This window comes from Drosophila albomicans, chromosome 2R, assembly GCF_009650485.2.
Source record: "Drosophila albomicans strain 15112-1751.03 chromosome 2R, ASM965048v2, whole genome shotgun sequence".
Classification (NCBI taxonomy): Eukaryota; Metazoa; Arthropoda; class Insecta; order Diptera; family Drosophilidae; genus Drosophila; species Drosophila albomicans.
In genome coordinates, this window is record NC_047631.2 from 21,001,424 (window position 1) to 21,028,129 (window position 26,706).

The following is a 26,706-nucleotide window of genomic DNA, read 5'->3' on the forward strand; positions in this document are numbered from 1 at the left end:
AAAAAATAATGAAACGTGGCATTTAAATAAATAAAAAATTTAATAACTAGCAATGTTGAGCACACAAATCGAACAGTTTTTGGATTTTATTAATTACAGTATGTTGTATATATATTTCTCATAAGTAGATAATCAGTTTCGGTCGCTCGATCAATCGAATTTCGATCGAGACGCCCTTCGTTTGCATTTGCATTTACATGAGATTTCGTTAGTTCATTCTTTCTTCATTATATAATAATTAATATAAAAATGGTTTTTTTTTATGGGGGTTTAATCTTAACGTTGTTCTCTGAAGTGTTTACAAAATTGTGTGCTTTGTTATATTTTTCTTTTTCATTTTCTTTGTTTTGTTTTGTTTCATTCTTTTTTTTTTTGATTCGAGTCAAGTCACATTTAAATGCAGTTTGCCATTCCATTTCCATTCCTATTCACACTTTCCGCTATATACTTAAGCCGTAAAAGTTGTTTATACATTGCATTATTAAAGTTAGGACAATAAATAAGTTATTATAAAATAATAAACAACAGTTATTACAATTTGAAAAGACAATTTCAAATGATTATGCTTCGATGTTTCGAGCTAAGCAAATATAGTAGTTTGAAAAAAATAGGGTTATGCTAAAGTATCGTATAAACTGTTTTTTGTTTTTTTAGTTTCGTTTCTCTATGAGCTCATCGTCATGTGATAATTGGTTATTGTTGAAATTAGGAAACGCCTTGGCTACATAATTATAATACATTTAATCAAAGTTAGGATTTGTATAAATATTGATTTTCTTTTAGCACTGATATGCGAAACCAATTTTGTTTTTTGTTTTCAAGCTGCTTGTATTTCTTATAAATTTCTTAATCTGCTGCCCCTGCCGCTGTGCTGCTGCTGTTGTTGATTAAAATTAGTACAATACATTTGATTCAATTGACTAGATTTCAATATGTGTAGCTGCTGTATTCTTGTTATTTAGTTTTACTTATTTTCTTTTGTATCTTTTTTTTTTAGTTCTAATGGGAGGGAGTCGTAGTGTTTTGTTTGTGCCATATGTGTGGTTTTAAATAAAATAGTATGCAAAAAATACTTTCAACTTATACAATTATTAAAAATTATGTTCATGCTCAATGAATCAAATATTCGAATTGATTTGTTCACGCTTAGGTAGAGATGAGGGCGCTCCCTTGGTTTATGAATGTTGTTTTGTTTGTTGTATGAATGTTGTTTTCTTTTGTATCTGTATTATGGAGTGAGGGTATCTCTCGTTTTCTCTCTGTCTCTTCGCTGTTTGTCGCTGTTTTCTACATCGATTCTGAGTATCCATTGTCGCCGGTTCCAAGCAAATAACACGCTGCTTATTTACATAACTAAACACTTTCGCTGGCGTCGCTTTAACGGCTCTGGCCTCAGTACAGCGCGCACCGCTTCCTCAAATACCTAAAAAGCAAATGCAAATAGAGAAAAGAAAAAAATAGTATCGTCAGATCCGATCGTCTGCGGTTGTGTATATACATATGTGCACAATGTAGGTGCGTCACTTACTTGCTTGAGGCCGCGCTGCGTCAAGGCGGAGCATTCCATGTATTTCACAGCGCGTATTTTATTCGCCAACTTTTGACCTTGCTCGCGCTTAAGCGGCGTCAAACCCTGTTCGGCCAAGCCGCTCAATGTCTCGCGATCGTCACGCAAATCGATTTTGGTGCCTGCGAATAAGAGAGATCGATTTAATGGCGCATTCAAAATGAATGTAGTTGATAGTTGGCGATCAACTTACCAACAAGTATGATGGGAGCGTCGGGGCAGTGATGTTTGATCTCTGGATACCATTTGGAGGTGACATTTTCGAATGACGAGGGACTCGCCACACTGTAGCATATCAGGAAAACATCTGTCTGTGGGTAGGAGAGCGGTCTCAAGCGGTCATAGTCCTCTTGACCGGCTGTATCCCACAATCCCAGCGACACTTGTATTGTGTCCACTTGCATAGGTGCCGAGTAATTATCGAAGCTGTGTGAAAAGAAAATCCAACATAGAAATGCATTAGTCAAGATCTGTTGTGACGTATAACAAATGGAGTTCTCATACTTACACTGTAGGCACATATTCACCGGGAAAACTATCTGTTGTGTAGGAGATTAGCATGCAAGTCTTTCCGACAGTACCGTCGCCAACGACGACACATTTTATGGGCCTTCCGGTTGACATCGTGGAGTCGTGACTGTGTTGTTGCTCTAGCTGAATGAGCGAAATGTGGCAAACCAAGAATAAGAAATTGTGGAAATGTGAATGAGAATGTGTTTGTCGGAATGTCTGTCGAGTGAATGCGTGCGCATTTAATTCAATTAATTAAGCTCTACTTAAGGCAATAAACTGTACATCTTATCTGACGGCACAATGAAATTTATCTCAACTTATCTGCACACACACAAACACACACACACACACACACACACAACATTCGCACTGACACTTACACTTTAATTGCTTTTAGGGCTGTGACTAAGTTGAGAGAAACAAGCGAATAAATACACAAAACATACAACAACACATATGGAGATATATACGCTATAATACGATCAAAGGCTTGGCTGGTCTGTGCGGCCGGCAAAAGCGAAAGGTGTGTCCCAGCCGTAAAAAAATAAAAATAATAAAACGAAAGTTTTATATGCGCTTTGAGACGTTTTTGCAAATAAAATTTACAAAAATAGATCATGATGTGGTCGAGACTGAGACTGCGGCACACAACATAGTAAATAATAACATGAGCATGGCCACATTTGTTAAGCCGAAGATTAAATACTCTTTGTCACAAATGGATTATTTATGTGACGCTTTTATTATTTATGTTTCTCAACTTAATGCAGCAGACATAAATATTTGCTGCAATAAGATAATTCTTATATTTATGTAAGATATTTTATCTTAATACCGAACAGTAGAAAGTACTTGTGCGTATCTGGAAAAATCACTGACACTAGATCTCCATAGGCGGAAGCTTAAATACTCTTGTCAGAAGTGGGATGGATATTTACGTGACGCTTTTAATATTTACGTTTCAACTTGTAACACAGCAGACATAAATATTTATATATTGTAGAAAGATACTGCTTATGTTGGTGTTACACATTCCATTTTCATACCTAGCAGTATAGAGTTCTGTTGAAATCACTAGGGCATCTTGGTATATCGCTAACCCACTGCCTATAAAGTAGGTAGTGCGTAACTAGTACAATAGACAAGCGTATGCTGATACCCTAACAACACTTGCATACACACACGCACACGATAGCAAAATGGCAATAGGGGGCGCCATGGAGCACAAACAGCAACAAAGACATACAGAATGCGTAGAGAGGGAGAAGAAAGTGGAATTGAAATTGTGACAGCAGCAGACGAATGCGCCCAAATAAATGTTGCGTATTGTGTTTAAAAATAGAGACACAATTAAGTTCTAATAATGCAGGCGGTGGCCGCTTTTTCGACCCCTCCAGCAAAAAAACAGACAAGGCCGGCGTTGCGTTTACGTTTAACTGTAATTCATATGCCAATTCAATTACAGTTCAAGTGAGAGCAGCCATCGACTTGTATATATCATTGCATTTGTGGCCACATGCAACGTTTAAGCAGCTCGGGGGGCTGCGCAGGGCAGGGCAGCGGGCGCTCTCTTCTTTTTATTGTTATGGTCGAGTGGCGCAGCACTGGACATCGTGCATTGCGCTCTGTTGTTGTTTTTCTCTGCAAACTGCAGTCTGCAGCTGCCGCCCATAGTTTATTTATTTACACACAAATTAAACATTTTAAACCTGCATATTACTTTGTTTATACCGTTTGCTTAATTATCCTTTGTCCGCAGCGGGATTTGGAAATCGGCAAATTGTGAAGTTAAGTTGCCTTTCTTTGTACTTTGCTTTTATCACTTTTCTCTTTCTTTTTTTATTTGTGTGCTACACCAAATGCAATGCGTTGGCACACACGCCACACACCGTAAAATACGTTGTAAATTGCACTATTTATATATTATTGATATTTTGATAAAATAAATAAATGTCTTATTGGCAGCGTTGCGGTTATACTTTCGTATTCTCCTCTCGCGTATTATCTGTTTTTCTTTTTCGTACTTTTGGTTTACACAAACACGCACACACACATACACGCACGCCTCTTTTTGACAGCGTCGGTCAATTGACAGGCAGAGCAGCGAGCAGTGTTGCAAGCCGCGTTAGCGAAAACACCTCTTTGAACGCTGGCCAACACTAACAGCTGTGAAATGCAGAAATTGTTTGTTGTGAATCGTTATATCTGCAATAAAATTCGAACTAATGATTTAATTAAAAACAATTTACAAAAAAGAACGCTATGCCTAAGTGCTGTAAGACATGCGGAAGGTGAAGAAAAGAGTGCAACACCAGCTCCAACAATACTAATCGAAAAAGATGCAAACATAACATTGATTGGCATCAACAGAGAGCAACAACGTAACTCGATTGATGGCGCAACAGCAGAGAAGCTCTCTGAGGCTATCAATCAGTTCGAAGCCGACGACAGTTCCCCGGTGGGAGTTTTATATGGCATAGGTGGATCCTTTTCTGCCGGCTACGATGTGCAAGAGTTGGAAGCAGAAGCGCAACGTGGCAGTTTGAATTTCTTACTGCGCCACGAAGGATCTGTAGGCCCTACAAGACGTCACACCAGGAAACCGCTGGTGTGCGGCATCAGCGGTTACTGTGTTGCTGGTGGCCTGGAGTTAGCACTGCTCTGCGATCTACGTGTTATGGAGGACACGGCTGTGTTAGGCTTCTTCAATCGTCGCCTAGGCGTTCCATTGAGCGATGGTGGCACCGTCCGCTTAGCTGCGGCCGTTGGCTACTCCAATGCCGTGGACATCATCCAGACTGGACGGCGGGTCTATGCAAAGGAAGCTCAACGCATTGGGCTGGTTAATCGCGTTGTGGCCACGGGCACAGCATTGGGTCAGGCAGTTAATTTGGCCTTCTCTATTGCTAAGTTTCCCATGGCATCGTTAATGCACGATCGTAATGCGCTGCTGGATAATGCGAATGCCTATAATCGACCCGGTTTCTATGCGGCCGTTCATAACGAGATCATGAATGTGTCCGCTGCAATGGTCACGGATATGCAGGAGGGCGTCAAGCGCTTTAAGAGTTGTAAGATTAATAAAACCTTTACTTTTCTACCCAATTTAGTAACTATTTCTTGATAACTTGCAGCTGAGACGAAAGGCGCCACAACTGACACCTATCAAATTAAGCAAAAGGCAATCCCCGACTGGGAGAAAGCTGAAATCGCAATAGAGGAAAGCAAAAAGACTTCGTAACTCATGTTAAATTCCAATGAGTTGTGTGCAATAACTTGTAATATAGTACTGTATACATGTAAATAGGAATGTATTATTTTGTTTTCCGTATTTGATAATACATATACACACATAAATATTTATAAAAGCCAAGCATAGTTATTTTTTTCACATACAATATGTTTGTTTATTTAATTGTTTTTTGCACGCTTAAATCGTTTACGATTCGAGTTTTTTGAGTTTCGAGTTTATTTCAATATTCACAACAATTACAATAACGAATTTTCTTTGAAATTAAGCCTAACTACAAAAAGTGAGTAAGAGGAAAAGCACAAATTTTTCTTATATCTTTAGTGTATGCGTGTGTGTGTTTGTCTTGGGGGTGTGTGTTTGTGTATTTAACATTCACAATTAGATTATAATATATAAAAAATATGCTAGTATTATGTACTCGTACAAACATTCAATTTCTTTTAATGTTAGCCCAAGCAGTTTGTTTTTGTTTTTTTGTTTAAAGCGATTTGCCGATAATAAGTACATATGAATGTAGTATATAAATTATGTTTCTTTTGCTTTGCTTATTAGCTAAAATGTATAACGAAAGGAATCATCATTATCATTATATCATCATCGTATTGCACTAAAGTCGAGAAAAACAAATCGAAGCTCTATGCAAAAAAGGCTGCTGTTGTACAAACTAGTTTAAAAATCGACTGATTAATCAGATAATTACACCATATACATACATATATAGTATGTATACTCGTATATATTCGTACAGACATGTCACTAAGTACAATGTGTATAATACGTACATCGTTTTAATGCTCTTAACATTTACAATCGTTATTTACTTAATCCAAAAAGTTTGTCATACAAATATTGCACAAAAAATGGATCGGACTGTGAGTTTTGCACACCAATATCAAATTGCTAAACCTTCAATCAAGTGGTGGTGGTATGTGTTCATATCATTATACATAATTTAAATATATATATAGTGTATATATATATATTTGTTTGCGGTACCCATTCAGAAACCTAAAGATCATACATAATACACAATACAATACAATAAGTACATATTTACAAATTAAAAACAGCAAGGCGCCTTAGTTTTTGTTTTTGTTGTATAAAAAATATGTATGCACTTTAAAGCAAATTGCTGCGGCGTTAACTTTCGGCGTGTTAAGTTGCAAGTTGCATGTTGCAAGTGGCATGTTGCAAGGTATGTAGTAAATACTATTTAATACGTGTTAGCAGACAGAAACAGCAATATCATTCATATCCAATTTTATTTAAGACGCTGAGTAACATTGGCCAGCGCCACGGCAAACGCCTGAAGCGCCGAGAAGGGATACTGGAAATCCAAGGTGTATGCATTTCCATCAATGCGTCCAAACTGCATCACCTGCAAAATTGTTCATAGAATATTATATACACTCGAATTTAATACAATTGTTTGGTCAATCGTACCTGCTTGCCGCGAAATTCTATCTGAAAGTTCTTGGCGGATTCCTGAGTGACGCGTCCGCCAAAGTCCAGCTGATACACTTGGCTCATCTCGTTCCACATTGGCGCCTTGTTGTGCATCACAAACTCTCGACGCACTGGCGCCGGATTGGCGCAACTGGCGCTGCCATTCGGCTCGATCTTGCCACGTTTGAGCTGTGTACATGAAAGATATTAAAAGGTTGCTTTCAGAGATTTCGAGATTATCAATCTTGCTACCTTCTGACGCAGCTGCGCCTTTTGGAACGTTTCCAGATCTCGATACTGCTTGCCATTGCCATTGCTGCCCATTTCCTCGCCCGAGCCATTCGTCTGATTGCCCTCATCATCGGAGCTCTCAATGATGCTGGGCTTCTTGCGTTGCCTGCGATTCAGCAGCGGCGAGTTGAGTATATGCCTAATGGGTGAGTTGCTCTGCTGTCGCTTGTTCTTCTTGCTGGCCGCAGGCGAGGCGGGCGAACTGCGTGGCATGCGCTGTGGCGTCGATGGCGGCGTCAATCGTCCTTCATCCAAATCACGCAAACGACTGATGATGTTCTCCAGCGTAGTCAAAGCCTGCAAAATACATAAAGCTTAAAACGATTTCGAAATTTGACTTAAGTATTTAGCTTACCTGAGTGTGCAAGGACACTGATGCCTTGGCTTCCACGGGCGTGGCTTCCACTGTGCCACACGCCACGTTGCCCGTCTCCGTCGATGGCTGACGTTCCAGTGTGCTGGCATTGCTTGCTCCAGGCAGTTGGCTTTGGCTTTGCGCTGGATCTTTGCGTCGCCAACGCACCTCGGAAAGCTGCTTCACAAAGCTAAAGCTATTCTCCTGCTTGCGCGGCAGCAACGGAGTCGACGTCTCGGTGCTGCTGCCAGCAGCCAGCTCCTTACTGCGTCCATAGCCAAAGCGATGTTTGCGCGTGAAGAGCGGACTGTCCGTAAAGCTAGTGATCACATCGAAGCGTTTCTTGGGCGTCGGTTTACTCTGCACCGCGGCAGCAGGAGCGGCTGCCTCCTTGGCAGGCTCAGACGCCACAGCGGCAGCAGCAGCAACGACAACAGCAGCGGCGGCAGTGGTGATCTCGTCCAGCGCCCCATTGGCAGCGGGCTGACAGCGTTTACAGGCGCTGGCCGGATTCATGTTGTTGCGGCACTTGAAACAAAGCGTATTGGCTGCGCTGCTGCAGGCGCTGCTGTCAGAGATCTCCTGCAGTTTCCGCACCACCTGCTCGTGCTCCTTGCTGGACAGTTTCGTTTGCAGTGACAGTAGATCACACGAGTCCAGACTCTTCGATTTCCCCGTCTGCTGCAGCTTGTGCCGCCGCGCATCTGCCTGCTGTTGTCGCTTACGATTGCGATTGCGTCGCTTGTCCACCAAAATGAGACGCTTGTTGGGCGCATCCTTGCGCAGCGCCGACAGCGCTTCATCCGACGGTGTTATGGCCACCGAGTCGAGGTAGCCAACGCTACAGCTGCGCGTTATGGAATCAGGCACCGCTGGCGCTATGGATACAACGGTTGGAGTGCGTTTCATGCTGCTGCTCGTGGTGGCTGTTGAGGTGGCGGTGCTGTTGCTGTTGCTATTACTCGTGGTGGGTGTTGGCGACTGCGTCTCCTCGTCGATGTACAACATGTCGCGTCGCTTTGTCGTTGTGGACGACGTCGAAGGCGCCGCGCATTTCACCGCACGCGCATCCATGCGCTCCAGATTCAAATTGAGATTCAGCGGCACCGGATTCACATGACTGTTGGCCGAACGCACCGGCTCCGACATCAGCGCATTCTTCACCTGCACCACATTGTTGGCGTAGTCCGCATTGCTCGAGTACGACATCAGCGTCGTCTGTCCTGCCGCTGGCACCGCGGGACGCTCAAAAATGATATCCGAGGGCGCAACCGCATTCTTGGGCGACTGAAGCGTGGGCACAGAGCCATCGCAGTATAGCGGCGAGATGGCATGACGCGACTGGCAGCTGGAATTCGAGCTGGACCGGCTGTAGCTGTTCTTAAAGCTGCTAATCGTCTTGGGTCGTGTGATGTTCTTGCTACAGCTGGGACCCGAACTCGATGAGCAGCTGGCGGGCGCCTGATGAAGCAGCACTGTGGTGGAAGTACTGCCATTGGCGTTGGCATTGGCATTGGCCGCCGCCTCCTGAGATTCGTTGGACGAGTCATCGTCATAGCTCTCGGCACGCGCCAACGGACTAAGACCTACCGACGACGCTCCATTGCCGCCATTCACCGTCAGGGAATGCGAGTTTCTGTGACGCGCCAGAATGCGATTGGGACGCGGCGACATTGGTGCAATGGGCGGCGCTGAGGCACCTTCGTTTAGACGACGTTGTGGCATTATCGGGGGCTTCAAGGCAGCCGCCATTGCTTCCACGGACGCGGCGTTTGTGACGCTAACATGGGGCAGAGCAGCGTCGGCGGCATTGTGACTGTGATTGTTGTAGTTGTGATGCTCCTCTTCGTCCTCGGAAAAGAGATTGGGATTGAAGCTGGGATCGGGACCAGGTGGAAAATCGTCGCGCAGCTCCGTGATGACCAGCGTCATTTGACGCGGCTGCAAATGCAGTAGGGACGTCTTATAAGTTACTTGGCCTAAATTGGCTGGGACGGTTTTGGCAAGTCCATGGATTTTGAATTTCGTCCCCCAAATATTGGAGGTCACCTCCACCAGCTTGACTTCCTGCTTAGAAAAACAGAACGAAATTGATTGCAGTTCGTATTTGGGGTGTCAAATGCAAGCGACTCTCTTACCTCGGGCAGCGTATCCACATAGGCCAGCTCATCGAGACTATCCGGATCATTCCCTCCACTTCCGCTGGCCGCACGTTCCCCGTTCTGATTGCGTCGCTTGGCACGCACGCGACGCTTTCGCGGAGTCCGAGGCGAACCGAAGCGAGAGCGCTCATCGAAATCACTGTCCGAGGAGTCTGTGCGCCCGCTGTTGCCCGTTGTCGTGGATTGACTGGAGCCCGATGAACTCTTTGCCTCGGCAGCGTATTGGAAATACAGCGAATTGTCTGGAAAGAAATTTTACAATTAGCCAAGACTGCCAAAGGTTGGGTACAAAGACTTTAGCTTACCGTTAACCTGGGGATCAAAGATGACAAACTCGGGACGTATCTTCGAAGTGCGTTTGCCCTTAAGCAGCGGCACCAAACCACCCAAATACTCCAAATAGAGTGTGTAGCAGGTGCCCGAACTAAGATTAGAGTCGTCGTCATGCCGTATCATGGTGCAGTGCAACCGAGTCGAGCAGAGCGGCGGACGCGAGACAAACTCGCGCAGCGACTTCAGATCAGGTACACAGCACTAAAGAAGATGAGATTGGAGCGGGGAAAATAATCATTAAAATTTGTAATTTACAAAATACAATTTACAGATAAACTTTAAGTAAGAATAAAGAATTATTTAATTATAAAAATAAGCAAAAAATATATACTATATGTAGAAGTTAGTATTATCCTTGCATTTTGTCGTTATAAAAATACTAACACTACTGGTATTTTTTAATATTGTATTAATTATAGAATTCATATTCATAACATTTATATCATAAAAATATATTGTATATTTTCTAATTAAATAAGCTAAAATTGAAAACAAAAATTTTGTGCAAATAATAATAGAAATGTATAGCAGAATATTCAAGATTGTAATACAAAACAAAAAATGATGTATAGTTGTTAATTGTTAGTTGTTGTTTGTAAAAATCTATAAAAAGTTTTTAATATTCATTTCAGACTAAGGTTATTGCCCATAAATTTAGACAATTAATAGAAGTATTTCTTATTGTCATCTTGCATTTAAATGTCATTCATATTCATATGTACATATATTAAAACGATGTAACAGACTTACTCGAATGGTTTGAGCAAACAGATTGCCAATGAGCGACTTAATCCTAGAAGGCAATGGCAACAGCGGCAGTAGCAACTCGGAGCCCACGCTCGCCTGGATCTGCAGACGACACAGCAGCTGCAGAGATGCCACACGTCGGGACACCCAGGCAATGTGCACCTGGGTGCCTGTGGCAATGAACAGACGCTTGTCGTTGTGGCCCCACGTGATGGCCGAGACTGTGGCTGTGGTGCAGGGAATGTGCGCTTGATACAGACATGTCCCCGTCTCCGTGTAGAACTTGACCAGATTATTATAGCAGCTGGGCGTGGCCAGATCCTCCAGCTTGCCATCCATGCCCAGTCCAGTTGAAGAGCGCAGAGTGCCGGCAACGGCGAGCAGTTCACGTGAGTTGCTCCACTCCATGACCATGCCGAGGGCGCCATTAAGGCAGGTATTGATATGTGCGGGTGAGACGTCGTCAAACGACTTAAGCAAATAGATATATCCATTCTGGAAGCTAACCGCCAGCACAAACGAGCGCTTGGCTGTAAACAAAAAGGGATTAGACAAACATTTGAATACATTTATATAGATAGCTTACCAGCATTTGTTACACCGGGCTCCGCTTCTTCGCCCTCCTCCATCTTGAACTTCTCGCAGGACCAGGCCATAGATGTGATGGGCACATCGTTCGATAGCTGCACCTGCGACACCATCGCACCGTGCACATCCATCACAATCACCTGACCCTGCGTGGTGCCAAAGTAAACCTGCTGATCATCCGGCGTCCAAATGCCACACGTGATCGTCGACTCCAGATTCAACATGGACGACCAATAGCGTTGACCCGCCACCGAGCCGACGAGCACAAAGCCATCCTGATAGCAAATGAGCGCCATGCGTCCATCGTGCGACCAGGAGAAGTGAGTGACCGGCGTATTGCGATCATTGATCAGTTCAATGGACCAACGACCTTCGTATTTGATCCACACAAAGATGATACCCGAGCTGTCACAAGAGGCCAGCTTCTGATACGGTTCATTCCACTTGACCAATATGACCTGTAAAGGTATAAGATTAGCAAGTTGATGGCACTTCTCTCTTTCTAAGGAAGCACACTTACGTCGGAGCGATGGCCACGCAGATTGTAGTTGGTGCGCAGCGGATAGTCCATGTTCTTGCGGCAGTGCGATGTGGTGAATGTGACGCCCACAATACCGCGTATATTGCCTGTGGCCAGCCATCCCTCCTGATAGTAGTTCGTGCGATTCAGCTTCCAGCCCTCATCCTAACAAATAGAAAAGAAATATGGTTAGAAGTGTAAAAAAAGAAAAAACGAAAACGAAATCAGATTGAGCATCTGGTTGCAGCTGCAAGCTTGGCAATTCGCCTAAGCAGCCGCCAACGCCGCCGCTGCCAATTGACAGTCAAATGCAGCTTGATAAAAATGGGATTTAGCGCCGCCGACAGCCAGCAGCAGCAGTGTGTCCCAGTTCCCCATTTTACTATTATTACCAGTTTACGAGTTCTCAATAAGATAGCACTACGGCGCACTTGAGCTGTTTATCTGCAGTTTGCACAGAGCACAGAGAGACTGCAAACACACTCAACTGGCTTTTCAATTGCACAAGTTGATTGTGTGTAAAGCAGCAGCAAAAAAAAGTGTAGCCTACTTTTCAGCGCTTCGTTTTCATTTCATTATGAGCCCTGCGCTCGCTTTATAAGCTTAAGCGCGCTCGCTTTCCCCAATGCCGCAAAAAAAAAACAAACTTGTTTGGCCGTCATTTTGGCTAATCCCCGCTAAGCCAAAATGGTCAATTTTTATATTTAACGCACAAATCCAATTAAAAAAGATCGGCTACAATTTCGTTTTTGTAATTTCCGGTCCGGTCAAAGGGACAGCCCGAGAGATAGTGACTTTTATATTGATTTCAGTTAGTTGACGCCCCGTTTTATGCCCTTGGCTATGCACACACGCGTTAATTGCTTTACTAGCCCCGATTGATGTACGCTGCTGCTGTCAAATGCAATTACGTAATGGACATTGGCCAGGATCGCAGCGCATCTCGCACTGCAAACTGGAATTTGCAAACAATTTGCGAATGGAAATGCCATCAGCAAAAGCATTTCAGCCGCAATTTCGCTTGGGGCATTTTCAAAGTGCCGCTGAATGATGGCGCCAATTATAAAACGCATTTCATTTCGCTGGCCATGTTATTAACCTTTCGTTCACGTGGCCACTTGAACTGACTCAACGAGAAAACGCCAATGGCCATCAGCGAACTTAATACATGCCAACGAGATATGACATACAGAGCTAGCATTTAAGTATGCCTTTCATTCGGTTATAAACACTTGAAAATGATACAATTAAACATGACAAGTGTGGGGAGTGTAGCGACGAAATGATATCCATTAAATTGAGGGAAATAATATTGAGAGAAGTACTTAAAATGGTTCAATTTGGCACTCTCCTTACTTCATCATTAAATCTAGTATTGCTACTATTATATTTAGTATAACTAATAAAATAAATTCTTGACATTAACAAGATATTCAACTATAAAACACATTTTATGCTAACCATTTTATTGCCGAGTATAGAAAACACATCAAATTTAAGTAACAATTTTGATTGTATATAATGATGATCTCATTCCATTTATTGAGTGCGTATAAATCAATCAATTTGCGAGTATAAGGTCTTTGTTGTTGTGTGTTTATCTTTATAACACTTTTTCTATTTCAATACTTATCATTTTTGTATACAGCAAAGCAACTACACTTGAGTATATATAAGATAATTTAATTTGTGGATCACTGCGTTTATATATTTCGTACAAAACAAAAAAAAATAGATAGAAAGTCTGCATTTTAAAAATGCAATTCACATCTCAGACTACCCCTTGCAGCCACTTTACTCGAGGGTATCACAACCACACTTGAAATATATATGCAACTACAAATTGGATTTTTATTTGATAATCAAATTTGTATAGAGCATTTTAGTGCATTTCAATGTTTAATAAATGCTAAAATGCACTCGAATTGCAATTGGACAAAAGAACATGCTTTTTTGTGTATAAAGTTGTTTTTAAATTGAACACGAAATTGCATTAAACAATTAAAAACATTCTCTTTGGCAATGAAATCAAATTAAACTCAGTTAAATTATTTGTTGTTGCTGCTGCTGTTCGTCTTCAAATTGAAATCGATTGTAAAGTTGGTCCAATCACTTGATGATGGACCCTTAACGTGGCCTAAGCTGTCGCCTTGCTTTGCTCATTGACTGCTTAATGCAATTTTCTTAAATGCCGTAATTGAATTTCACGTCGAACGTCTTGCAGAGCTGATGTCAAAGCCAAGAAGAGACGCTGACAAGCTGTCCGTTCTTCAACAACTGCTAAGTTGCCACTCGCCTGCTGCTGCTATTGCTGCTTCTACTTGAGCTCTTGTTGCAACTTGTTAGCAGTTTGCTGCGCTGACACGCCGTGTTTATCTGCCTTCATCGACTTGTGCTAAGAGCGGAAATTTGCCTTGATTGCTGCCAACAACTTCCGGCAAACAAAATTCTGGCCGAAGCAATTAGGCCGAGACTTTTTGGCCAACTGCAAGGCAAACAGCAGCTACTGCTACATCGGCTTCAATAACAATGCTTTTGTGAATTCCCCATTTCAGATTGCTGCAATTAGATTGTTGCACACACAATTTAAATATTCAATGCAGCAGCTTAGCAGAACATACACATACACACACGCACAGTTCAATGTTTGGCTGTGGCATGCGACATGCGGCATGTGGCACCCGGTATGCGGCATGTTGCATCCATAAATTGTGGTCGCCATTTGGTGCATTGTCGCGCGATTCACGTGCCACGTTATCAACGCTGCTCCACTTTAAATGCCACACAACATCAACTTTTAATTAAATTCAACTTTTTGCAACACAAATACCTGAATATTTCACCTCAACGTTTAATGTTTTTCTCTTCTCTGCTCCCCCACTCTCTCTCCCTCTCTTAAATGAATATCTTTGGCAGTAACTCAGCATGGCCCATTCGCAGCATGAATGCGCATGTTTATTTTAATAGGTCTCAACGGAATGATTCTGGCCGGAACAAAGGCAGCATTTAAACGCACAATAAATGAATAAATTAATTAAGCTTTGCTTTATCATAACCGCTGTGCAACAATCTGTAGTTCACATTGTTTCCTCGCTTGTGGCTTTAACTCTACAATACTCACTGTAGTTTTCTTCTTTTCTGATTAATTGTACATTAAATTCAAGCAACAATCAAATTGTAAAAATGTAGTTAAATAAAACAACTGATTCCAAATAGTATGTGGAAAAATTATTATTACCCTCTAGAAAAGTTTTTCATTTAATTTGAAATTTGAAATACCTCAAGTAAAAAGAAACAAAATAATTTTATAAGTTACCTTTAATAAACATATAGCATAAATATTTATTTGTTTTATTACATATTAAGGACGTCAGTCTCATTTCAAAGCCAACACAAGGGCAACAATTTTTCCATTGCTGTGTCAATTCGTATTTGGCAATGATATATGTATGTAAATTAATTGACAACTACATACATATGTCGTTGCTCAAGGTGAACATGCATTTATACACTGATTAAAAAAAGTCCTAACATTAAGATGTTGATCTTAGTACTAAGAATTCTAATTTGAAAAGAGCGTCGAGAACAAAAAAAAAACTTGAGGTAAGAAAACGCAATTTGATTTCAAGAGGATTTTATAAAGAATTAAACTTTTATTAAAAGGAGAAAAACCCCTTTTTTAAGAATAAAAGAATTGAGCTGTTTATTATTATTATTTAGTTGGCATTTATTATATTCAATTGTACTTATTTGTTTAATATTTCCTAGGAAATACTTATATCTGAGTCGCATAACATTTGAACCTTTCGGATCTCGGGCAGAACAATTCCGCGAAACACTGACGATTAGATTAAAATTGAAAATGCCGAAATCTAGTATTTTGGGTCCGCATATTTTGGGTAATTAAGTGCCTTAAGTTCCTTAACCTTTTTTTAAAATAATTTCCATATTAAAATCTTACTGTTTTTTAAGAACTTGAAAATTTTCAATGCTTTAGTAATTTAGTTTTAAATTGGTTTAATTTTAAGTCAATTTTTAAGATGCATGGTCTCGCCTTTTTTTCAGTGTACACATTTAAATTTGACTGATGATATAAGCTAACTATAAATTCGTAGAATTTCGGGAAATATGCACGCAAATCAAAAAAAAAGTCATAACTTAGGTGTTGTCGTGACCTAAACCAAATGCCTTCTTCATTCGCTTTGTGTTTTACACATTTCTATTTTTTGCCACATTTTTTGCTATTTTTGCACATTTTGGAGATAAATTTATACGCATCTAAAATAGGTTGTAAGTCTATTTTAAAGGTCGTTGGCAGTCGCCACAATCGCATGGAATGTTGTGGGCGTGAACTGAGGAAGTGAAGAGGAAATTGCCCAACTGCGTATTTTTGGGGTCAAGTACAACACGCATCAACATCGACAACACAAATGAGTTGACAACAATAATAAGCAAAATCAAAAAACAGCTGAAAATGTGTGTAGACAACAAATCAGAACTGAGAGAAGGAAGAGATCTTCAACAGATCTTTCTCTATCTCTCTGAGTATCTCCCCACTCTCGATCTCTCACTGCGCAAGTCATGAAAGTGAAATTTTCTCCGCTGATCAATGGGGAGCAGCAGCGAACACAGCGAACTCGCAGTAAGATTTACTGAATTCAGTTGCCAACGTTCGTTTGCCGGGGCACAAACACAAATTCTCGATTTGTCGGATCGCGTTTGTCACTGACAATGTGACAAGTTCCTGGCGCAAACATAAAAAAATTCCTAAGCCAAAACTCGTACAGAATGAATTCCGCATTTGCATTGCTTGTGCTAATCACTGGCCAACTTTTGTTGGCTTCCAGTGGAGTTCAAGCTGATCGCTTCTTTGCAGTTGGCGAACGCGTCGATGGCGATCAATTGCTGCTCAAGGATGTGCAGCAATCGCGTCCTGCCGGCAACGGAGACATAGCTGCAGTTGTCTTCAATTACAACATTGAGGAGCCAATAACATACATTGAAATCACATCAGAGGAAGTGAGTTGACGTTTATTGGGCTTTTGCTGTCGTTGTCGACCCCTCGAAGTTGTCGCTTGTGTGTTGTTTTTTATCTTTTTGTTTTTTGCATATTCCCCCGAAAAAAACTGAAAAACTGAAAACAGAAATAGAAATGAAATTTGCTTTTTTTCGTCACCGCGCGTACGAAAAGTGCCCCGCAGAAAAAAATAGAAGAAGAAAGCAACAACAACAACAACATAGAGTAAACTATATACATATGTAGATATGTATTTATTTATATATTCAGTACATCTCTGTGCCACACAACCTCCCTCTCTCTCTCTTTTTCTCTTTCTGCCCTAGGCATGCCATATTACTGTGTATAGCCATTAGATGCGCAGATTATTGCTTATAGGATTATGAATCGAATTAGCAAGCATGTATGCGAATGCTGCACGCAAATTAAAAGCAGATCCTAGTTAAATATGCATTCCAATATAGCTGTGAAATTCATTCATAAGCCAAGTCAACAGTGTTGCGATAATGCCGAAACACTCAGCTGCATAATTAGGTAAGCACTTGTGAAGCTACAAAAATATTTCGACATGGCAAGTTGCAAGCATTTAAAAAGGTATTTCATTTGCATTGCTAAAATTTCGAAATATTGATGAGAAAAGTCGGAGATGAAATACTCTTAATATAAAGTAACTTATATAAAATAAGGGTTGGTAATCAATATTCTATTAAACGGAATGTATCTTTTGAGATAACTGTAATAAACATATCAAAGCAAAGAAAGAAAAAGTTTTTACGCCTACTCAACTATTTATTTCAAAAATTGTTCACTTTAATCAAATTATAGAACATGAGATTAAGCAACCATTAAAAATATGAAAACAATCATAAATCTATAAATTAAACGTATAGTTTTTTCATTTTATAATTTGCTTGAACAAATTATTATGTCTGGGCAGAGTATAAATACGCAAAATATTCGAAAATATATTTGTGAGAAAAAATCAGTTCGAATATACTGTAAATTCGCCCATTTGGCACGACTGCTGACAGCATTTCGAGAGTGAAGGGGCGAGGGACATGAAATGTAAATGTTTTTCAATAAGGCTACTGTTGGCTACTTGTTAATGACGCGAGTTTTCCCAAGAATTGTAGCAAAAACACACACACATTGTTGTATTTGAATTGCGATGCAAAGTATCAAAATTAGCTCGCTAGTTTTGTTGTTGTTTTCGATGGGGTCGACGAGGCGTAGCCTAAGACGCGGCATGCTTGATTGAATACCGCATTTCGAATAATCGAGTTTATCACATCATCATTTTGCAGAACATTTCCGCCGAGGTGCAATTCAGCTATTCTGATGTGCTCGTCGTGGGCCGAATTCGACTTGTTAAAATCAATGCTTCGTACAATATTGAGAAACTCGACGACGACGAAGATGAGGTTCAAGATGTGTATGCGGCTGAAAAAACTGAATTCGATGTGGTCATTCGCATCTATGGTTTCAATAATACCAAACTTAATGTTGATCCAGCGCTGGTGCTGAATCGCGGCACACAACACAAGGGCCTAATGCAACCTCTTGAAAATGATAAGGATGAGGAAGAGGAAGCTGATTTGGTTGGCGACTACGCGGATGTGGAAGACAGCAAGGATCTGCTAAGTGACAAGATCATTGAGATTGGCAAACGTCAAGAAGGTAACTTAAACTGACAATCATTTCGTCTGAAGCTAATCAAATTGTTTTATAGGCGACGATTTAATCTATCAACTGATGCAGACATCGTCCCAGGATGGAGTTGGCAATCACTCTGTGACCTTCTACTACGTTGACAGGGATTACATTACCTACGTCAAGTTTATACTCTTCAATGTGAGTAGCAAGTTTTTGATTGATAATACACTGTTAATTGCAAGACTCATTATTATAGCACTTTGACAATAAGGTCAACAAAACGCCGTACACAGCGCCCGTGGTCGAGTATAGTCATTATACGCCCACCACGATGAAGGCAACCATCACGGACTACAATGTGAAGAGCCTCTTTGCCCAAATGTTTATGTACGGTTTTCGTGGCCCTGGAAAAGCGCCTCAGCATTACAAGCCCTACCTGGAAGAGACGATGATGCAACTTAGAAGTCCCAGCCCCGACAGTCCGTTGACTCCTTTTCAGCACACACAGGTGCTACTTATCATGGGTGGCACAACAAAAGCACCATTGAATGATGATAACGATGATGGCGACGATGACGATGACGATGACGATGATGATAACAATCCTAAAATTGTTCAGATCCGACCAGAGGATATGAAGCTCGATCATACGCCAGGCGCAAGGAGCGTTGCAAGTCCGTCTGGAGTCGATAGACATTTTGCGATGAAGCATAACATTTATGCTCTGCTTGTCCTGATGCTGTTTGCTGTTGCATAATTTGCTGCACACACACACACACACCCACATTAGTTAAACCATTCGAAGAAAAAAAAAAGCTTTATTTGAAGTAGTAGAAGAGAAAGAGAGTATATTGCCACCCACACACATTCTTTACACATTGTAATATTTAACCAAATAAACCTATTAAACCTTTAGGCAAGTTATCACACACACACGCACATATCTCTCTATAACGTACTTGATGACAAAACAAATTGAAAAAGTTGCGAGGGAAAAGTAGGTCATGGCACTGCCTGCTTCTTCTTCTTCTTCTACACCTACTTCTGCACCCTCGTGACTCTACCCTGACTCTCTCTTGGCAAATTATCTGCGGCAACGAACGAACGAACGAACGGCAACGGTGGTTGATTTGGCAGCGCAAACAAAAAGAAAAAGGAAAGTGAAAAGGCTGCTGACGTATGTACACACACACACACACATTCACACCGACACACATACACGGACTTTTACACATAAAAAGTTCTCCGTCTCCTGCAAAAGCTAAGCAGCCATTGACCAGCTCGACTGCGACTGTTTATTTGCCCGGACAGCTTGAATTGCCTCCCGCACAAAAGTGTATGGAAAAGTTCTGCAACTTATACACACTCATATACAAGTAAACACACACACACTCATACACACTCATCGAGAATTAACTTACAGACAGCGTAATGCTCTGCCTCTTAAGCACAACGTGTCCGGCGCAACCAAATGGCCAACGAGATGTTAGATGCCAGACACATGAAACTTTCAACCGCATTTCACATTTGAAGCTGTCCCCAAAACATATTCAGGTCCTCACAACTGCTTTGTTTCATGTCATCTGCAGGCGGCAAGCAGCTGCAGTGCAACTATATTTATACCCGCTAACCATAACGTAGAGGGGTATTATAACTTTGTCTGCAGGCACAAAATGAACGTAACAGGCAGAAGGAGTCAACTTCGACCACAAACGTAATTTTGAAGCAAGAGTCATGCATATATACAATAATTGTACATAAAATAATATCTCTAGTATTTATGATGCCTGAGGTTTTACAAAAATTGTCGAAGTTACTTAAAAAAATACTTTTGTATGAAAAGAAAATGCTTTGACTGAAAATCTGGTAAATTTTTTAATCTAGGATATATTGAATGGATTACTATATTGGTATACCAAATATAGCCTTTGGTATATATGAATTTGGTATATTTTTAGAATATGTTTTTATTCAAAAACAATATAGTTTTCTTCTCAATCAAATGTAGTTTTCTTACTTGTTTTTAGTGGAAATGAGTGAAGATACTCTCTAATTTCATATATTTTATAGACTAAATATGATTTATACATATAATAATAGAATGCTATAGATACGGTTAACTATTTTCCGATCATTGTCAACGATTAATGGATTTCCCCCTTTAATGATTTTAAGAGAAGATTGATTAATTTATTTCATTTTGTTCGATAAATATGATTTATACACAACAAAGACAATTATCAATCAATTATGATTCAGTTGTAATTATATCTTAGCTTGTTGGTGTTTATAAAGAGAAGATACATTAATTCATTACATTTCATTATTTAAATGAACCATAAAAGGATATTTTACAAGTTAATTGGTATAATTAGCATTAAAGCATCCGACTGTCTTTTAATGTAATCTCTAATGGCTTAGAAAGGATAATTGTTATGACTGCTCAATTTATTGGCAATACAATCAAGACTCGCACACAGATCTTTCATGAAATAACAAACAGTATTATGAGCCTGAATGAATCATATCATATCACAATAAAGACCATATGCCCAAGTAAAATACAAATAAAAATGGAAATAACAACAAAAGATTTTAAACATATATATAAAATAGTTCAGCTCTTGCAATCATATCAATATCTACGCACTGAAGTAAAGTAAAATCTATACAATTTAGTTGCAGTTGCAAAAAAAAATAGTTGGCAAATAAAAGCAAAAATACTTGTAAACAAAACTTTGATCATTTCAAAGTTAAGAGTAATAAATGTAAACTATTTCAAAACGTTTTGCATAAAGCATATATGTATAGTATGTATGTACATATGCTTTAAAGAACACTCTTTGTGTGCAACAATTTTATAGTTGAAATGTCAGACAGTAAGCCCTCAACAAAACGAGATTCAGACACCAGTCACAAACATGGCTATTACAAACAGTTGCCAGGATACAGATCCCCACTCGACACACACGTGAGCATAAGCAGATGAGATGGCAACGCCAGAGAAAACAATTCCACACATGGCAGAACAGCAACAGCAGCAAAAAGTGCAGACGACCAAAGACAAGGCAGGTGAAACACGAAAAGACATGCGAAAAGTATAAGGAGAGGGCCGGGGGGTGGGGATTTATACTATAGTGTATATACCTGCGCCACGGGAGTAACTTATGGCCATATTTATGTTTAATTCACAACAGAAATTTGTAAAAATTTAACAAATTTGGCAGCACTTGCCGCAGATCCCCCAAAGACCAAAGCCAAAATGAAATAAAACAAAAACAAAAGCAAAAGCAAAAACAACATCAAGACACAAAACAGGAGACTAAAGACGCCTCCGGCGGCAGCTTGGGCTAAATTGAAAATTTCTTTTTATGCGTGCCGCTTACAGTTTTTATGTGCAGACATATAATACAGGATATATTATATAAGTGTGTGTGTGTGAGGCTATAGCTGTAGGGCGTGGCATTGGCATTGTAAACAACAACGGATAAGCAGCGCACACAAGTGTCATCCAGATACACGCCCTAAGCTCACAGCTCTGCCTGGCAACGGCAACGGCTGTCAGTCATGGGCGCCCATCCCATAACCCAAAGATGAGAGAGGTGGGTGGGTGGAAGAGAGCCAAATACAACGACGAACCCCTTTGGCCAAAGGGGTGACGTGTGCTTTTGTCAATAACTTAATAACTTAAAATATGGTTTAATGCTCACGTAACAACATTTTGCCACTTGTGCCAAGCACGCGTGTCTTGTGTGTGAGTGCGAAACGAAAGGCTTGGCGAGCACCAAACCAGCTAACAGCTAACAGCTAACAACCGACAGTCGACAGTCGAACAAATGACAGCAGACAGACGACAAGCCGACAGTCGACAGTCGACAGAGGACAGCTGAGAGAGAACCATGAGCCAAGGGCTAAGAGACCTCACAACTCTTGAGGGCTTGAAGGTTTACGGTTTGAGTGTTTGGGGAGAAGGTTCACTTTTTATGCCTAAGGCAACCAATATTGCAAGACTGATTGTGAAGCATAGATATAATGATTCTATTCTACCTTTATACAAGCGTGTAATGCACAATTATCAAAATCAATAGACGCAAAAATTCTTGAAAATTATTTCTAAGAACTGTTCAGTCCAGAATAAAAACAATAAAGTATAATACTACTATATTTGGAAACGTATTATTTATTTAACAGCCCGAATATCCTAGTGGCTGTGGCTCATCTTATTGCAATTAGAAATTCTATTCCTTATTTAAGTAAAATAATAATAATGTTCTTTAACAATCTTCTTCAATACACGAATAATTAACGCTAATGAGTTCTAGAATAATTTGTTCTTCAACAACAACAAGAAAGTACATATTTCCTTATTTAGTAACTCAACACTCTTTAACTATTGTAAATTATTTTGACATATATAAAATTAAAACTGTTGTTATTTAGCTGTGCAGCTTAGTATATTTTATATAGATAACATATACAAAAGGTACATATATCCTCGCTTAGTAATTTAATATTCTTTGACTATTGCAAATTCTAAATTCTTTAATATAATACTCCTAAATATTTTCTGGATGAACATAAGATTAATTCAATAGACAACAAAAATAATTCTGCTTCTTTACTTGGAAACTTAATATTCTTTAATGTTGTATACCAAATTATTTAACATATTGCCCAAAAGTTTATTAAACATCGCTCTTGTTTACTACTATTAATTGGAAAAGCTAAATAAATAACACATCTATAGAGCTTCTTTTTAATTCAAATATTGTGTGGATTTCAATAAGAGCCATACATTAGTAAAACTTTTCTTGCTTTAATCTAGCATATTTCAAAAACATTTAAACATTTCATGTCTTGGCATTAGAATTCCTATAAATTATCTATGTTTAATATCGAAATGTATTTTGTATTATTCCTTTGTCAAAAGTAAACCCAAATCTAAGTTGACAGGCAACTTTTACAGTTGTGCTACGCCTCATGTGTGTGAGTGTGTGAGTGTGCGAATGTATTAGTATAAGTGTGTGGCATGCCTGCTGGCGTTGCGCACGTGTTTAGCTTTTGATCCTTTTTTTTTTTGCTACCTTACCTAAAAGCCGTAATTATCGATTTTCTTTTGCTGGTTTCGCTTCAGTATTTTTCTCTTGAGGTTTTTTTTTTTGGGTTGAGTTCTCGACGAGCTCGTCGACGTTTAGTTTATTTGCACATTTGCATTTAAAATAATTAAAAAAGTATTTGACACACTTGGCGGCTTGTGTACATGTATTTGCCATTTACCATTTACCGCAATTCGGCAGGTCAGCCGCTTCAGTGCATCCATTCTGTGTGGATTTGCTGGGGGCTGCATAATTCATATAATGCCAGAGAAAGGGGGCCAACTCATTAGCGTACGAAGGGAGGCGCCTGTCTATCTGTCCTCTGCCCAACCTTTTGCTGCTGCCTCCTCGCTGACAATGCTTGACGCGACTGGCAGAGGGTCGCAGAGGGTTCAGGGGGTCATCATCATCGTTCTGCGTGTGTGTGTGTGTGAGTAGGCGGGTCGCACATGTCTGAGTCTTGAATTGCATATGTCTGCTTCACAGGCTTTTGCTTTTGCTTTTGCATTTGCATTTTATTAAATTTCAAAAGCTCTTCGCACAATCGCGCCCCATCCACTTGTCAGTTCACCTGAGCGCCATTGTTAGCAATAGGGATAAGCGGGTGGAGGGGGTGGATGTGGAGGTGGAGGTGAGGGATAGCACAGACTATGCTTGTGCGCATTGCATATTTATGCACTTAATAACGCATTTTAGCATGCTCAAGTGCAACTCATCTTTTGTTACAATGCAAAGCGACAGACGAGAGAGCGAGCGCAAAAGCAAGTGTGGGTTAGAATACAAAAAAAAAGAGAAAGATAGAGATAGAGAGAGTGAGAGCCGTCTATATAGACGACAGCTAGCGATAGCTGCAAATGGTTTTCACATGTCCCTGCACCGTTGACAAATGGAGCATGAGATACATGCCATGTCAGCTGCCATGCATATGCATCCGTTGCAACATTTCATTCTCATTCGGATTCTCGTTCTCTCTCTCTCTTTCTCCCCTCCAATTCCCAATCCAATCCACATGCCCGTTATGCTTTGCCTGTCAAAGCGAACAACTTTTTGACGTGCACGTGGCGTATGCGCAATGCCAGGAAAGGAACTCGTAAAATGCATAGTATTAAAGCAATTACCAGCTGCAAGAATTCTGTAAAGTTAAGCTGCTTACAACAACAGCAACAGTTGTTGTTAAACAACAACAAACACAAAAACAATGCAATCAAAATTGTAGTTTATAGATTACCATCGTACACAAAAAGCACAAATGACATTCTCAAGAGGCGAAATTGAATTGAGAATTGGCAAAAAACTATTGAAGCATAGTTTGATGCCAGTCGACCACACACACACACACACACATACACAGTTCGTAGTTTCTGCAATAGTTAAGCCCTGGTCACTTACATAATTGATTGATTTGGCGTGCAACAATTGAGTGTGGGCGTGTGTGTGAGCCTTGTGGCAAAGTGGTAAGTGGTTAGTGGCAAGATTGCCAAGTGGCAGGCACAATAACCGCACACACACACACACAACGCCATCGACAACGACAACAACAATGACAACTAGCTGGGCGACCGCTTTGGGGTCCGTGCTGCCGCTGCTGCTGTAGCCAAAGCTAACAAACAAAATGCTGGGTAAACCAATCAATGACACAACTGAAAGCCACAATGTCAACCAAGTGGAAGGAGCAACTGGCGAACAGTGGTGAACAGGCAAAGATTGAACTGTTCGGCTCTCCTGGTTGTTCACATTAAATTACTGCTTTTTGAGCTGGGCACAAATGACACTCAATGCAGGCTGAATGCATTGCCAATTGACAGAGAGAAAGTCGTTGTGGAAAAGCGCGTGCCGTTTCTTAATTGAAACTGTCAGCGACAGGCGACCATAAATCAAAGCGACCTAATCTCGAAACTAACTCGACTTCAGTTTAGGCCAAACAATTAAAAAGTTTTCAATTAACTCAGCAGCAGCAGCGAATGGAATTGGCACTTGTAATCGGCACCTGTTCAACAAGCCGAACCAAAGCCTGGGCTTCATGTTTAAATCGGCTTAACACAGCGTTGGAGTTGCAAGCAGAGGGTTGTTGTTGCTGTTGCTGCTGCTCACGTAACACATTTATAACGCGTGAGCTGTCTTCTCTCTCTCTCTCTCTCTCTGCGTGTGTGTGAGATGAGTTTTGAAACATCGTGTGAGCAACTTTTATTCAGCACTGCTTGTTAGACGCATAAACTTTTTGCCAGCAAACTTCGACTATGCTCAACTGCCAGATACTCACACAATTGCGGCCAAATACTCAGCCATGCTCTAGCTTATACTCTCTGTGACTGTTTGTCTCTGCAGGGTAGCTGCACAGCTCATTACGAATATAATAAACGTAGAAACGTAACCAAAGGTAACAGCCAGCGCCTGGAACAACAACAGTCGCTGCTGCTACTGCTGCTGTTGCTGCTCTGGCATTTTTATGGTCCTTGCAAAATTAAATAAAAACACGCGCAATGAAACAAACATAAATAACACAGCAGCCCCCAGTTTGTTGCCAGCTAGTTCCCTCGCGATTGCCATAGCTCAAGCTCAAACAAAAGTGCCATGAAATGTGTATATGTGTGTGTGCGTCTGTTTCTGTTGGCCATAAGCAAAACGAAACGTAACGAAATGAAATGAAATGCCGCCGGCACAAGCACAGTCTAGTGCACATAATTAGCGGCGGGCTAACTGTGGAGGGGGCGGATGTTGGTTATAGTAAATAGGAATTGGCCACAACCAACCAAAAAAAAAGAAAAAATCATGACTCTGGTCAGTGACCAGTCAGTGCGCTCAACTGTCACTGCACTCGGATTCAATGGGAGACTAAGAACTCAATTATTTTTTACGGTATATAATTAAAACACACTGCAAAAGACGAGAGTCAGAGTTGAACAGTCAACGTCAGCAGAAGAAGAGGGACTTATTAATGATGCTTAGCTCTCTCGCTGGCTAATGAAGCCTCAGCTAAGCCTCGCCCACTAATGCTATGGCCAGTTGTAAGAGGAAAACGATAGCAAGCAACAACAAGAACGTTTGTCGACTTCATCAACAGTTGCCAAGTTAATTACGCTAAGCGATGCCAGGCATTTCCAGCCTCATCTTCATTCACAGTTAAGATGATGGAATTTATGCGCGTGCAACAGCAAAAGCAAAAGT

General features: G+C 40.7%; 4 protein-coding genes across 7 annotated transcripts in view; 2 read left to right on the top strand and 2 right to left on the bottom strand.

The window, feature by feature from the left end:
* Window positions 1-21: 21 nt before the first annotated feature.
* LOC117575990 (ras-related C3 botulinum toxin substrate 1) lies at window positions 22-4,111 on the bottom strand. 2 transcript variants are annotated; one of them, XM_034260487.2, is made up of 5 exons: window positions 3,812-4,111; window positions 2,076-2,221; window positions 1,761-1,993; window positions 1,529-1,689; window positions 22-1,423 (listed from the first exon to the last, which is right to left on the bottom strand). In XM_034260487.2, exons 2-5 carry the CDS (start codon window positions 2,189-2,191, stop codon window positions 1,346-1,348), a joined length of 588 nt encoding a protein of 195 aa, XP_034116378.1. In that variant the 5' UTR covers window positions 2,192-2,221; window positions 3,812-4,111; the 3' UTR covers window positions 22-1,345. The 2 variants fall into 2 exon arrangements, with proteins under 2 accessions (XP_034116378.1, XP_051863854.1); XM_052007894.1 differs by lacking the exon at window positions 3,812-4,111 and adding an exon at window positions 2,461-2,477.
* Window positions 4,112-4,206: 95 nt separating this feature from the next.
* Window positions 4,207-5,449, top strand: LOC117575989 (probable enoyl-CoA hydratase). Its single transcript, XM_034260485.2, has 2 exons — window positions 4,207-5,151; window positions 5,215-5,449. Exons 1-2 carry the CDS (start codon window positions 4,254-4,256, stop codon window positions 5,319-5,321), a joined length of 1,005 nt encoding a protein of 334 aa, XP_034116376.1. The 5' UTR covers window positions 4,207-4,253; the 3' UTR covers window positions 5,322-5,449.
* Window positions 5,450-5,471: 22 nt separating this feature from the next.
* The window catches only part of LOC117575986 (tubby-related protein 4), a 31,557-nt gene continuing 10,322 nt past the window's right edge, over window positions 5,472-26,706 (bottom strand). Inside the window, exons 1-10 of one of the 3 annotated variants that reach the window (XM_052007892.1) lie at window positions 12,168-12,224; window positions 11,776-11,940; window positions 11,254-11,713; window positions 10,671-11,197; window positions 9,893-10,121; window positions 9,564-9,829; window positions 7,426-9,495; window positions 7,032-7,367; window positions 6,777-6,968; window positions 5,472-6,711 (exon numbers count right to left, since the gene is read on the bottom strand). In XM_052007892.1, the coding sequence (XP_051863852.1) occupies window positions 6,595-6,711; window positions 6,777-6,968; window positions 7,032-7,367; window positions 7,426-9,495; window positions 9,564-9,829; window positions 9,893-10,121; window positions 10,671-11,197; window positions 11,254-11,713; window positions 11,776-11,826 (4,248 nt within the window). In that variant the 5' untranslated portion in view covers window positions 11,827-11,940; window positions 12,168-12,224 and the 3' untranslated portion in view covers window positions 5,472-6,594. Of the gene's footprint in view, window positions 6,712-6,776; window positions 6,969-7,031; window positions 7,368-7,425; window positions 9,496-9,563; window positions 9,830-9,892; window positions 10,122-10,670; window positions 11,198-11,253; window positions 11,714-11,775; window positions 11,941-12,167; window positions 12,225-26,706 lie in introns of those variants that run through there. The other 2 variants (XM_034260481.2, XM_034260483.2) reach the window with 2 other exon arrangements.
* Window positions 16,433-19,605, top strand: LOC117575988 (uncharacterized). Its single transcript, XM_034260484.2, has 4 exons — window positions 16,433-16,794; window positions 18,097-18,469; window positions 18,522-18,643; window positions 18,702-19,605. Exons 1-4 carry the CDS (start codon window positions 16,564-16,566, stop codon window positions 19,200-19,202), a joined length of 1,227 nt encoding a protein of 408 aa, XP_034116375.1. The 5' UTR covers window positions 16,433-16,563; the 3' UTR covers window positions 19,203-19,605.

Coding starts and splice junctions, on each gene's coding strand:
- LOC117575990 (XM_034260487.2), bottom strand. CDS start 2,191: ATGTCAACCGGAAGGCCCATAAAATGTGTCGTCGTTGGCGACGGTACT. Junction 1,994..2,075: donor GGTGAATATGTGCCTACAGT/GTAAGTATGAGA, acceptor CTTTTCACACAG/CTTCGATAATTACTCGGCAC. Junction 1,424..1,528: donor CGCAGCGCGGCCTCAAGCAA/GTAAGTGACGCA, acceptor TTTGCTTTTTAG/GTATTTGAGGAAGCGGTGCG.
- LOC117575989 (XM_034260485.2), top strand. CDS start 4,254: ATGCAGAAATTGTTTGTTGTGAATCGTTATATCTGCAATAAAATTCGA. Junction 5,152..5,214: donor CGTCAAGCGCTTTAAGAGTT/GTAAGATTAATA, acceptor GATAACTTGCAG/CTGAGACGAAAGGCGCCACA.
- LOC117575988 (XM_034260484.2), top strand. CDS start 16,564: ATGAATTCCGCATTTGCATTGCTTGTGCTAATCACTGGCCAACTTTTG. Junction 16,795..18,096: donor TTGAAATCACATCAGAGGAA/GTGAGTTGACGT, acceptor ATCATTTTGCAG/AACATTTCCGCCGAGGTGCA. Junction 18,470..18,521: donor GATTGGCAAACGTCAAGAAG/GTAACTTAAACT, acceptor ATTGTTTTATAG/GCGACGATTTAATCTATCAA.